Source organism: Triticum dicoccoides, chromosome 7A, assembly GCF_002162155.2.
Source record: "Triticum dicoccoides isolate Atlit2015 ecotype Zavitan chromosome 7A, WEW_v2.0, whole genome shotgun sequence".
Lineage (NCBI taxonomy): Eukaryota > Viridiplantae > Streptophyta > Magnoliopsida > Poales > Poaceae > Triticum > Triticum dicoccoides.
The window spans coordinates 747,126,443-747,140,151 of record NC_041392.1 but is presented as its reverse complement, the minus strand read 5'-3'; the positions used below and the strand labels follow the sequence as shown (position 1 = coordinate 747,140,151).

Here is a 13,709-nt window from a genome sequence, read left to right as displayed (position 1 = left end):
AATAGTTGTAGCTTTTAGTTAGTTTACCTTTCTTGCTGTAGTAGTAATAATTAAAAGAAAACCCAAAAATATGTCTTGTTCTTCTTTTGCTTGTTGGGAGCTTTCCGATGTAAATAGTTTTATTTCTTTTATTTTCTTTGGCGGTCGATAGGAGAAGACCATGATTAAATTGTTGAAGTGGCTCTTATATGCATTATTATTGATTGAACTAAGAGCCCATATTGCCTTGTCTTCTCCTGTTTATTGAATGCTCACAGATTCCACCTTAGTCCAATGCACGTGCACTCTTATTTTCACATCGTTCGGTCGTGCAAGTGGAAGGCAATTATGACGATATATGATGGATTGATTGAGATGAGAGAAGCTGGTATGAACTCAACCTCTCTTGTTTTTGTAAATATGGTTAGTTCATCGTTCCTGATTCAGCCTATTATGAATAAACATGTTTGCAATGACAATTAGATATTATAGTTGCTCGTGCCATGCTTGATTAGCTATGAGTTATAATGGTTTACCTTGCGTGCCAACATGCTATTAAAATGGTCGTGATGTGGTATAGTGGGGTGGTATCCTCCTTTGAATGATTCAAGTGACTTGACTTGGCACATGTTCACACATGTAGTTGAAACAAATCAACATAGCCTTCATGATATTTATGTTCATGGTGGATTATATCCTACTCATGGTTGCACTCAATGTCTATTAATTTTACTGCATGTTCATGACTGTTGTCGCTCTCTAGTTGGTCGCTTCCCAGTCTTTTGCTAGCCTTCATTTGTACTAAGCGGGAATACTGCTTGTGCATCCAATCCCTTAAACCCCAAAGTTATGCCATATGAGTCCACCAATACCTTCCTATATACGGTATCTACCTGCCGTTCCAAGTAAATTTGTATGTGCCAAACTCTAAACCTTCAAATGAAATTCCGTTTTGTATGCTCGAATAGCTCATGTATCAACTAGGGATGTCCGTATCTTCCATGCTAGGCGGGTTATTCTCAAGAGGAGTGGACTCCGCTCCTCACTCACAAGAAAATGGCTGATCACCGGGATGCCCAGTCCCATGCTTTATGCAAATCAAATCAAAATAATTGCAAACAAAACTCCCCCTGGGATTGTTGTTAGTTGGAGGCACTCGTTGTTTCGAGCAAGCCATGTATTGATGCTTGTTGGTGGAGGGGAGTATAAACTTTACCATTCTGTTTGGGAACCGCCTATAATGTGTGTAGCTTGGAAGATATCGCCATCTCTTGGTTGTTATGTTGACAATGAAAGTATGCCGCTCAAAATATTATTTATCTCTGCTTTAAAACCGAGCTCTGACACCTCTACAAATCCCTGCTTCCCTCTGCGAAGGGCCTATCAATTTACTTTTATGTTGAGTCATCACCCTCTTATTAAAAAGCACTAGCTGGAGAGCACTGCCGTCATTTGCATCCATCACTATTAATTTATATTGGGTATGACTATAACTGGATCTCTTTTACCATGAATTACAATGTCTAGTCAGTCCTTGATCTTTAAAGGTGCTCTGCATTTATGTTTTGCGGTCTCAGAAAGGGCTAGCGAGATACCATCTTATTATATCATATCATGATTGTTTTGAGAAAGTGTGGTCATTCGAGATTTATTATTATTGCTCACTAGTTGATTATGCCATTGATATGAGTAAACATGAGACCTAAGAGTTATTGTGAATATGGTTAGTTCATAATCTTTGCTGAAAACTTGAATGCTGCCTTTACATATTTACAACAACAAGAGCAAACAGAGTTTGTAAAAGTTTTTCTTTATCACTTTCAGTTTATCAATTGAATTGCTTAAGGACAACCAAAGGTTTAAGCTTGGGGGAGTTGATACGTCTCCGTCGTATCTACTTTTCCAAACACTTTTGCCCTTGTTTTGGACTCTAACTTGCATGATTTGAATGGAACTAACCCGGACTGGCGTTGTTTTCAGCAGACTTTCCATGGTGTTATTTATGTGCAGAAACAAAAGTTCTCGGAATGACCTGAAACTCCACGAAAGTTATTTTTGGAAAATATTAAAAATATTGGCGAAAGAATCAAGGCCAGGGGGCCCCCCACCTGTCCACGAGGGTGGGGGCGCGCCCCCTGCCTTGTGGGCCCCTTGTTGCTCCACTGGCCTCAACTCCAACTCCAAATATTCGTGTTCGGGGAGAAAAAAATCAGAGAGAAGGATTCATCGCGTTTTACGATACGGAGCCGCTGCCAAGCCCTAAAACCTCTTGGGAGGGCTGATCTAGAGTCCGTTCAGGGCTCCGGAGAGGGGAATCCATCGCCGTCGTCATCATCAACCATCCTCCATCACCAATTTCATGATGCTCACCGCCGTGCGTGAGTAATTCCATCGTAGGCTTGCTGGACAGTGATGGGTTGGAAGAGATTTATCATGTAATCGAGTTAGTTTTGTTAGGGTTTGATCCCTAGTATCCACTATGTTCTGAGATTAATGTTGCTATGAATTTTCTATGATTAATGCTTGTTACTAGGGCCCGAATGCCATTATTTCAGATTTGAACCTATTATGTTTTCATGAATATATGTGAGTTCTTGATCCTATCTTGCAAGTCTGTAGTCACCTACTATGTGTTATGATCCGGCAACCCCGAAGTGACAATAATCGGGACCACTCCCGGTGATGACCGTAGTTTGAGGAGTTCATATATTCACTATGTGTTAATGCTTTGGTCCGGTACTCTATTAAAAGGAGGCCTTAATATCCCTTAGTTTCCGTTAGGACCCTGCTGCCACGGGAGGGTAGGACAAAATATGTCATGCAAGTTCTTTTCCATAAGCACGTATGACTATATTTGGAGCTAGTTCTATGTCACCCTATGTTATGACTGTTACATGATGAACCGCATCCGGCATAATTCTTCATCACCGATCCAATGCCTATGAGCTTTTCACATATTGTTCTTCGTTTATTTACTTTTCCGTTGCTACTGTTACAATCACTACAAAACCCAAGAATATTACTTTTGCTACCGTTACCGTTACTTCCATATTACTTTGCTACTAAATACTTTGCTGCAGATACTAAGTTATCCAGGTGTGGTTGAATTGACAACTCAGCTGCTAATACTTGAGAATATTCTTTGGCTCCCTTTGTGTCGAATCAATAAATTTGGGTTGAATACTCTACTCTTGAAAACGGTTACGATCCCCTATACTTGTGGGTTATTAGCCGCCGCCAGCCGCCATGGCCGTCTCCATGCTGCCCTGCAATCATGGAGGCACAACCACCGCCAGAATCCAATGGAGGCACAAAATGCTCGTTGATAATATTATAATTAGGGAGACACCTTTTCTGGAATCACACCATCACAATAGCCTGTAGGCGGGAGATGTCTCCTCTCATCGACTCGGCTCTCAATGTGGCTTCAAGGGACGATGATGGGGCGCACAAGAAATTGAAAATGTTTGTCGCGAGCAGCCAAGGAAGGTATGAGCGCATGAGAGATGTAGCCAAATTGCATTTACCATCCAGTGAGTTAAACTAGGCTAACAGGTTACGCCGAAGCAAACTTTTGGTATGGCAAACAATTGTAGAAAAAATTATATCTACTACCACTATAAAAGCACGAAGAGGCAGATCCAACTCGCCATCTCAGCCATCTAATTGGTTAAAAATCATTGTTAAACCCGTCGCTAACGAAACGACTTGCCCCACGCTCGCGAAACGACTCCCCACAAGGCCACAACGCTCGCCCCCACGCACTCTCAAACCCGTCACCGTCCTGCTCTCACCACGGCTGCCCTGTCTCCCAGCCGTTCCCCATTCTAGCTCTGTACTCGCCAACTCCCTCTCTCGACATCCTCCCTACCTCCAGGCTCCAGCGCGAGGACTCGCAGCCCTACTCTTCCTCGCCCCTTCCCGTCGAATCCGGTCGCCGAACTGCACGAGGAGGCGCTCGAGCTCGTCATGCTCACGGGCGAGCCAGTCTTAGGCGCCGTCGGAGGCACGGGACTCACCGGCGGGGACGCCCTGCCCTGTCTGGTCTCCCGCGCCCAGCTCCGAGTATGAAGGCGTGGAGCAAGATGGCCGTGGCAGCGGGTTGTGGTGGTCGTCCTCGGGGAGGCGGCGACAACTATGGCGCTGAGTGTTGGAGGTTGGTGCGTCCACGGGGGAAGTTGAAGAGCGAGGGCGTGAGGGGCTGGCCATCCTCGCGCAACCAGTGCAGTGCAAAGGGGGCTTCAATCCCGTCTGATGCAGTTATTCTTGGGGTTCCCGTATAAGAGAATCTACAGTGCTCAGCTCAGCCTACCTTCAGTTCTGACGGCGTCGCCCATGGATCCTCAGGTCAGTTTAGGTCAATTTGGGTACGTTTCCTGCTTTAGGGTCATGCAATGTCAATCTAGGAGCATGTGAAAATAAATTCAGTCATTATCTGGCGCGAGGCCGTGCAAAGGCAGGCAGGCAAGAAGGGACGCTGATCTATCATCCATGGATTCGCGTTTTCTCAAGCTGGTCGTCTGCCCGGAAATGCAAAGCCTTCTGATAGTTGAATCTCTTAAGTTGTGTGCTATAGTGAATTGACACTTTAATTATTTGGAAAACTGGCTTGGCTCCATCAAGACTCGATCGGCTGATTTAAATCTTGATAATTTTTCTTCCCAGCGATCTCATCCTTTAGAAAATTCGATCATGTAATTGGCAGTGTATTTGTGGGCATAATTTCATGAAGTCGCTATTTAGCAAAACAAAAAAAAAAAACATGCTAGTAAAAAATGGGAGCGCTCTCCAAGACTAATCTAATGCGTTAGTGTAACATATGCTCAAGAATTATCTCCATTCCTGTTTCCGAGCTGTGGTTTGGTCTGGGCCAGGGTGATCTTTCCGAGCTAGATATGAGGATGAACTTAGTTGGTTATAGTGATCTGCTTCTATCTGCCAGCTGCAGCCATAGACACAGCTTCTGTTTTGAATTTCCTGTATATTTCATACTTGAAGACAATAAGACTGATCATGTAAGCGCAGCTGCCATCTTCTGCTAATGTTCCAATCATGAAAGTAGGCACAGCTATAATTGAGAGTTTATCCAGATCGATGAACCTCGAGCAAGCGGCCGTGACCCACATCACCTGACCTCGAGCAAGCGACCGTGACCCACATCACCTGACCTTGACCCACATCGAACAAGAGTGCAAATCGACCATGACGTCCAGCCTCGGCCACAAGTATTTCTTCACCCACCGCTGGTAATTTTCTGGTATTTTGCTTCGAGTTGTCCGATGAGAGTTCAAAATTGTTTCTCATAATTATATTTACAAATCATTGGGTTCAATCAAAGTTCTCATGTTACATACATTGCTCCCTTTCAGAACAAATTACATTACAACTACTAGCATTAGTCAAATTGGAGAACTAGTGCGTTGATTTTGTGTGTGGATCAACCTGCTTGAGGACCTGGGGTGCAGCACACTGATATTCTCCATTGATTATGTAGTGCGCGCTATTCAGGAAAGTGAGTACAGCTGCAGTTTTGGCCTCACATGTGCTAGCTAATTTGGGTGTGAGTGATATTCACGGAGGCCATTCTATGTGTCCGGCGAACTGCCCCATCTATATAATTCATGATTTAGTTGATAACTTTCTTGTGCTTTTTCTTGCCACATAGAAGGGCAGAATAAGGATAGATAAGGTTGTATTTTTATTGACCAGCCCCCTTCTTTAATAATTTTTTTTGTGCTAATTAATACGTCTTTGGTTTTCCCTCTATGAATCTCCATTCACCATTGTCTAATATTTTGTGCAGCCTTTACTAGACATGTTGAAATTATATTGCCGTCTCTAACTCTGAAAACTCCAGGCCATGTTTGATTAAAATAGGAGCCTGAGCGATGGAGTATGAAGGCACCTTCATACTGTACATTTGTACTGATGTATCAACATGTTGGCATTCACATCAATCATGTATATTTTACAATCAGATTTGCATGTTACATTCAGACTGAAGTTTACCTTACCCATGTGCATATGAAGCATTGAAGCCGGAAGTCATGTGATCAAAGTAGGTTATGGCTGTCTACTTTTGGAAATCACAGCATTTATCATTTTGTTTTTACAATTATTTCAGATTGTGATGATTGGGTTGCCATCATGATTCATAGAGGATAAGCACCAGCAACGAGGAACTGGGAAGGAGAGGTTGATACTTGAGATAGGTTCTACGATAGCAATGGTGGTGGCAGCGTCTTGCAATTCACATAAATGGGGTGGAGAATAGCAAGGATTAATCTTCAAATCCAACTAGCCAACACTTCACAATGTATGGCTACGATGGTGGCAGAATGGAGGAGCTCATTGTGTTCTGTAAGATGGCTGTGTGGTATGTGGAGTGAAGATGCATCTAGCATCAACTTCTTAGTTATTGAGGTGATTCCGATTTCCTAAAATATTATGTGCTCCACATACATGATGGATTTATGCTTATAGCTTATATGGGATTCTATTTCAGGACACCTTTACTTGGTGGTGCTACTGGCACCCAAATATCTCATTTCTCTTGATTATATAGTGAAAGTAATTCACTCATGTTCGCCCAAATTCCCAAATTTTTATATTTGAAAAGTTTGGTCTGATCAAATATGTTAAATATTGACACATACTCCCTCCATCCGTAATTACTTGTCGTTCAAATAGATGTGCTAGATACATCCGTTTGGCCGATAAGTAATTCCGGATGCAGGGAATATTTGACTATGCCTATTTTTTTTATTGCTCTTGGTGGGAAGGGATAAGTGTTATGAATTGTTGCTATTGTTGTGAGAAACATATATTGTTGAGCTTACAGATAAGCACATAGAGGATGAAAAATATAATATTACTTATGTGTTGTTGTGCTATTTCATCTCCTGAATTCGATGCAATGAAGTGAATAAGGAGGTGGTGCTCAAGGGAACAAAGGGTAGAAGAATATACGAATATACAATCTGACCTGTTAGGAGTGGCTTCACAAAAACTAAGGTCTAAAAAGTTTGGATGATGCACATTAATTGAGTTTTTTGTTAATTCATTTAATTCCAAAGTATATCGCAAGACTTGCTTTGCTGATGCCAAAGCCCATTAGCAGCAATGCAATGCTTTTGATTTTGAGCAAAGTTATACAGCCAAGGAAACTGGATTTCCTTTCCATCGATGTAAATATTTTACTGCCCCCTAATCTTTCTCCTGACCCAATATATTTGCAAATATCTATGTATTTCTGATCTTTGTGGAGGCTGCTTATCTCACAGTTTTTTCTGTCTATCCCACCTAGTAGGAAAATAGATTGTATATAGTATTAATTCAGTCGAACAACATGAGTATCGTGCCTGCCTACTGTAGTTATTTTTGACAATATGATTTGTTCACACATCATTACAAGGTTCCTTAAAACTACCTTTGTAGATATTTCAAATCAAGGTCTAGGAGGATTCAGCCAATCATACTTTCAAACCAGCAGAGAATGTGAAAGAAAATATTTGTATTTAGGCTTACTAACTGTTAACAAACAATGCGGTTCTCATATGAATGTGTGTAATTTTATTCTATTCATCACTGTGTAAATCACAAGAGAGCTGTGCAATTAGGTTCTTGTCATACTGGTGAGGATAGTGCACTATTCCCATATTGCTTTGCTCAATATTGAAGCACCGGGGCCTTCTTGCTCTGTGCAACAACTAACACTCTTTATTGCCACTATGGCCGTGAATCTTTAACCATACGGATGTGCTCGAGCTGTTTTATAGTATCACATAATGACCATTCTTCTATTTGCAGCCTATGGCTGCTCTGATGGTTGGAGTCAGCAGCTTGGCCTGGTACCATGCACAACAGTCCCATTGAACCTATCATCGCCACCGATGTAGTGTGGCGAAGGCACCGTCAATGAAGAGAAGAAAGATTGTCGCCCAGGTTGTTGTGCATGGGTTCTGCGATTGCTACTAACATTAGGAAATAGATGCAAATGAAGCTAAATTGCAGCTTACAAGATTTTGATAAAGATATACATTTTATATTGAGCGAAGATATGTAATAAAGCCATCTATGTACCCTAAGTAGTTACCGATTGTATTGATTGTTCTGAAAATTTCAATTGATCAACACGGGAGTATTGGTCTGATTTAGGAGGAGATTAGCTTTTGTTCAAGTATGTTACAGCGGGGAATGAGAAAAATTCTTGCTAAGATTAGAACGTGTGTTGCACGTGCAAGCTTACTAGTAGAATAAAATTGTATAGAAAAATTGATGAAAACGATAATCAGACAGATGGAAACGAGAATACATATATGATATCAAGACTAAAGTAGGATGTCAAAAAATTAAATCACAAAATGAAGACGATAGAACAATCAGCTGGAACAAGATGGAATTAAGTTTTTTAAAAGTACATGAATTAGTACCCATACAAATTAGCAAAATAAGAGTACCAACCATGCCGCCCTGGCATCAATAGAGGACAACTTTTTTAAAGCAAATAACACAAATGAGATGTGCATTATTGGTAGGGCAGTAGGTGGCCTCAATGATTGTGCTGTTGGTCACACACACACACACACACACACATTAACATTATTGTCGGTAGTACAGTACATGGCCCGTGGACTGAAGGAGTTGCTGGTGAGAGCAACTCCAACGCAGTCCCACCAAAACACCTCCAAAATCGAAAAAACAAATCAGTGGAATCGGTAGATCGGTCGACTAGCTCACCAAATATGCTCTCATTTTGCAAAATTGTCGGAATTTGGGGCTGGAATCGAAGAAAAAGGGATCAAAACTTGTCGAAAAGGGTCATGTTTGTCGATTTTTTTGCCAGAATCTGTGGGCAGCAACTAGTAAGATTTGTTGGTCTCCTCATGTACGTTGCGTCAATCATGTATATATATACTCTACTCCAGTGGGCAAGTTGGAAGTTGTGTGATGAGAACAAGACTCTGCCTGCTGTTTCTCACACACTTTTGATAAAGGATTGATATTTTATGGATGTTACGAGTAGCGGAAAGCTACCCGACGACGACGACTCAATCCAAGTCATCGGTCTATCCGTGTCCCAGACAAACTAGCAGGTAGGAGTACTATTTATATATTTCTCTGGTGAGCATCAATGCATATGTAGACAACATATTTGATGAAGAGTGTATATTTGGTTTTAAAATTTGTCACGTGCACGTCCATAAGACCTGTGAGGGCAGATCGCAGCATCGGGATCCAATCGGACGGCTCAGGTTGTGGCTTGAAAAACACACGATCCACGTACTTGGAGCTGATTGGTGGGGATACTACGGGACATATATAGTTTGGTCTTGGATACATTATGCGTGGACGTTGCGTGCTAGTCGTGATAAGTGGAGCCGCCCACATGGCCAATGACTAGTCAAAGTGCTAGCTAGCATGCATGTATATTAAGGTGACACCAAGTTTGACAGACACAAGGCATACACTATTATGCGACTAGCCATGGAGACCTCCCCTTTGATAAAGCTCATCTCACTCACCCTCCTACTAGCCTCGGCCATGGCTGGGCCATCTTTGGAGGAACAGGCAGGAGCACTTCTTGCCTGGAAAGCCACACTAGAAAGCCAACCAGCCCAACTGCAATCCTGGGAAAACACCTCATGGCCGTGTAGCTGGCATGGCATCAGCTGCAGCAGCAAGCATCAACAACAACCGGTGATCACCGGGATCTCTCTGCGAGGCTTGGGGCTCAGAGGGGAGCTCCACACCCTCAACTTCTCGGCGTTGGCAACCCTGACGAGTATCCAGCTCGCGCAAAATCAGATAAGGGGCTCCTTACCACCTTCTCTAGCATCATCCTTGCCAAACCTCCGGCATCTAATGCTCCAGGCAAATCAGCTCTCCGGTGAAATACCAAGGCATGTAAAACACCTAGAGGGCCTTGTGGCGCTGGATTTGTCAAACAATCACTTGTCTGGTCCCATTCCCAGCGAACTAGGCTACCTAAGGAAGCTGCGTGCATTAGATTTTTCCAACAACAACCTCACAGGCCATGTCCCAAGAATTTTAGGGAATTTAACCAAGCTCGCTAACTTGTCCCTGGCTGATAACCAATTATCTGGATATCTTCCTCCAGAACTAGGTTACCTCGTGAATTTACGATGGTTGGTTCTTAGTCAAAACAAACTCATGGGTTCTATCCCGGCTACCTTGGGGAGATTGGTTAATCTCACTGTCTTGTACCTATATTATAACCAACTTTCTGGACATATCCCTCAGGAACTAGGTTACCTCGTGAACTTACAAGAGTTAGATTTTACCGGCAACGACCTCACAGGCCCTATCCCAAGAAATTTAGGGAATTTAACCAAACTCAATAACTTGTTTCTTGGTGATAACCAATTGTTTGGATATCTTCCTCGAGAACTAGGTTACCTGGTGAATTTAGGAGGGCTGCATCTTTGGCAAAACAAACTCATGGGTTCTATCCCCGCTACCTTTGGGAGTTTGCTTAATCTCACCAGCTTGTACCTAAGGTATAACCAACTTTCTGGGCACATTCCTCGAGAACTAGGTTACCTCGTGAAGTTATTTGAGTTAGAACTTCAACACAACAAACTCATGGGTTTCGTTCCTGATATATTTGGAAATTTGACCAAGCTCAGTTACTTGTACCTGGGCGACAACCAACTTTCCGGACATATTCCTCGAGAACTTGGGTACCTAGTGAATATGAGAAAGTTAGATCTTAGGAACAACAAACTCATTGGTTCTATCCCTGCTACCTTTGGGAGTTTGGTTAATCTCACTAGCTTGGTCCTATGGGACAACCAACTCTTTGGACGTATTCCTCCAGAATTAGGTTATCTCATGAACTTAGAAGAGTTAGGACTTAGCAACAACAAACTCGTGGGTTCCCTCCCTGATATGTTTGGAAATTTGACCAAGCTCTCTCTCTTGCACCTGGATGGTAATAAATTTTGCGGACATGTTCCTCGAGAAATTGGTACCTTAATGGATCTCCAATATCTACAGTTGAATGGTAACAATTTCTCCGGTCCCTTGCCACCTGACTTGTGTGCTGGAGGCAAGCTCGAGAGATTGACTGCATTTGATAATAACCTGAATGGACCTTTGCCGTCAAGTCTGGTACATTGCTTAAGCCTCGTTAGAGTTCGTCTTGAAAGGAATCAAATAGAAGGAGATATCTCTGAGTTGGGAATTCATCCCAATATGGTGTATATGGATATGAGCTCAAATAAACTATATGGGCAGTTATCTAACCATTGGAGGGATTGGCATAATCTTACCAAGCTGAACATCTCAAACAACAACATCATGGGTAATATACCCACAAGTATGGGACTGTTGTCTCAGTTAAAGGTGCTCGATCTTTCATCAAACAAACTTGAAGGGGAGCTTCCAAGTAAACTGGGCAATGTAAAAAGTCTGTTCCATTTGAGCCTCGCTGATAATTTGCTCTATGGTAGCATTCCACAAGAAATTGGAGCATTGTACAATCTAGAGATCCTAGATTTGTCATCAAATAACCTAAGTGGTTCAATAAAAGGTTCAGTTGAACATTGCCTCAAGCTTCGCTTTTTGAAGTTGAGTCATAATAACTTTGAAGGAAACATCCCTACCGAGCTAGGCGTGGTGTCAAGCTTACAAGGCCTGTTGGATTTAAGCGACAATTCATTTGTTGGGGCGATACCAAGCCAACTTAGTGGCCTGAGCATGCTAGATACTTTGAATCTTTCACACAATGAATTGAATGGCTCAATTCCAGCATCATTTGGGAGCATGGAAAGCTTAACATCCATTGATGTATCTTATAATGAATTGGAAGGACCGATCCCAGAGAGTAGGCTTTTCCTGAGAGCTCCACTCCAATGTTTCATGCATAATAAGATGTTATGTGGTGTAGTGAAAGGACTGCCCCCCTGTAGTAGTGCAACTCAGAGCGAAGGACAACGGACACCTTATGGAAAAATTGTACTAGCCACAGTCCCTATTTTGATATCTCTTGTTCTTGTCATAGCTATACTTAAATTTCGGCATGAAAGGAAGAAATCAAAGGCAACTTCCACTGATAATGTAACACAATTAGCAAGCATGTTCTCTGTTTGGAGCTTTGATGGGACAAATGTGTTCAAGCAAATTGCTGAGGCAACTGACAATTTCAGCGAGGTACATTGCATTGGAACCGGAGGATATGGGTCTGTGTACAAAGCTAGACTTGCAACATGTGAAATATTTGCAGTGAAGAAGATACGCACAATAGAAGATGAGTATGGCGTCAATGAGTCAATGTTCAATCGCGAGATCGGGGCATTGGTGCAGATTCGACATCGAAACATCGTAAAACTATTTGGGTATTGCTCCTCAAGCCAAGGCAGATTTCTTATCTATGAATACATGGAGAGAGGAAACTTGGCGGAAACACTTAGAACCAACAAAAGGGCAATTGAATTGGACTGGAAAAGGCGGGTAAATATTGTGTTGGACGTGATTCATGCTTTGGCATACATGCATCATGATTGTACATCACCAATAGTTCACCGAGATATAACAAGCAGCAACATTTTGCTTGATGTGGAATTTAGAGCTTTCATCTCTGATTTTGGTACGGCTAAAATCCTCAATGTTAGTGGCCCGAATATCACAAGGCTTGCTGGCACAAAAGGCTATCTTGCTCCAGGTAAAAATAAAATAGATCCTTTTCTGTATTATTTTCTAGACTTACATATGCGTCATATATGTTGCTTTTGCATATGTCATATGTGATGTATCCGTGTGAACAATGAAAATTAATTGCAACACTAATTAACTGACCTATATTTACTGCAGAGCTAGCGTACACAGAGAACGTGACTGAGAAATGTGATGTATATAGTTTCGGAGTGCTCGTTATTGAGCTTTTTTTGGGATCCCATCCAGGCGATTTGCTCTCATCTATCTACTTGACAACCAACAAGAATGATCTATGTCTGAAGGATCTGCTGGACTCTAGGCTCGAGCTTCCGGGCGCTGAAACCGCTAGAGAAATATACAGCGTGCTCAGCGTTGCAGTTCGGTGCCTAGAGCCTAACCCATCACGCAGACCAACAACACGGCATGCTAGTGATGAGCTATCTTCTGGGAACCAAACATGTGAAGGTCATCATGTTGATTATCTACACGCCAACCTCACCATTCCTACCTAGTAGTGCCTATGGCTACGGATGATGAATTGGTATCGTTTTGTGTGTAGTTTCTTCTATGCTACCTACAATACTTGCTTAAAATTTGTTTAACTGATAAGAAAAGCAGAGCTCCGGTGTTACAGGACTACTAGTAAATTGTATCAATGGATGTATCATATTACTGGCGCTTCTTTTGTTAAATGATAAGGCTTAAGAGTTATTATTCGATTGTAATAAACGGTGTGATGTAAACCGATCTTGTTTATCTCTTTTTTTGTAGATCTATTGTAACAATTCCTATATTAGCACTTAGGCATGCCGAAGTAAAGGCATTGTTTTTATCAACCTACCTAGTCTTCTTATACGGTATCAGAGCTAGACCTCGCCGACACATCCATGATAGGCTCCTCCTCCGTCGCCGCCCTCGGCAACTTGCCCTTCACCCATGCTATCACCGAGAAACCGACAAAGGGGAACCACATCTTGTGGAAGGCCTTCATCGACTCCAAGCGAGAGGCAGCGGGAAACTCGTTGTATGACTCCTGACGCGGCTAGCCAATC

General features: G+C 42.3%; 1 protein-coding gene and 1 long non-coding RNA gene across 2 annotated transcripts; both read left to right on the top strand.

Annotated features, from left to right (window-relative positions):
* Positions 1–3,757: 3,757 nt before the first annotated feature.
* Positions 3,758–6,947, top strand: LOC119332353. The gene is made up of 4 exons (XR_005160917.1): positions 3,758–4,326; positions 5,042–5,225; positions 6,104–6,402; positions 6,485–6,947. It is a non-coding gene; the product is annotated as an uncharacterized LOC119332353 (long non-coding RNA).
* A 2,507-nt stretch (positions 6,948–9,454) lies between these two features.
* On the top strand, positions 9,455–13,493 carry LOC119329605 (probable leucine-rich repeat receptor-like protein kinase At1g35710). Its single transcript, XM_037602668.1, has 2 exons — positions 9,455–12,664; positions 12,814–13,493. Exons 1-2 carry the CDS (start codon positions 9,466–9,468, stop codon positions 13,167–13,169), a joined length of 3,555 nt encoding a protein of 1,184 aa, XP_037458565.1. The 5' UTR covers positions 9,455–9,465; the 3' UTR covers positions 13,170–13,493.
* Positions 13,494–13,709: the final 216 nt, after the last annotated feature.

Bases quoted from the DNA above. Each gene is read 5' to 3' on its own strand.
- LOC119329605 (XM_037602668.1), top strand. From the start codon at position 9,466: ATGGAGACCTCCCCTTTGATAAAGCTCATCTCACTCACCCTCCTACTA. The intron at 12,665-12,813 runs GTAAAAATAAAA...TATTTACTGCAG, and splicing joins AAAAGGCTATCTTGCTCCAG to AGCTAGCGTACACAGAGAAC.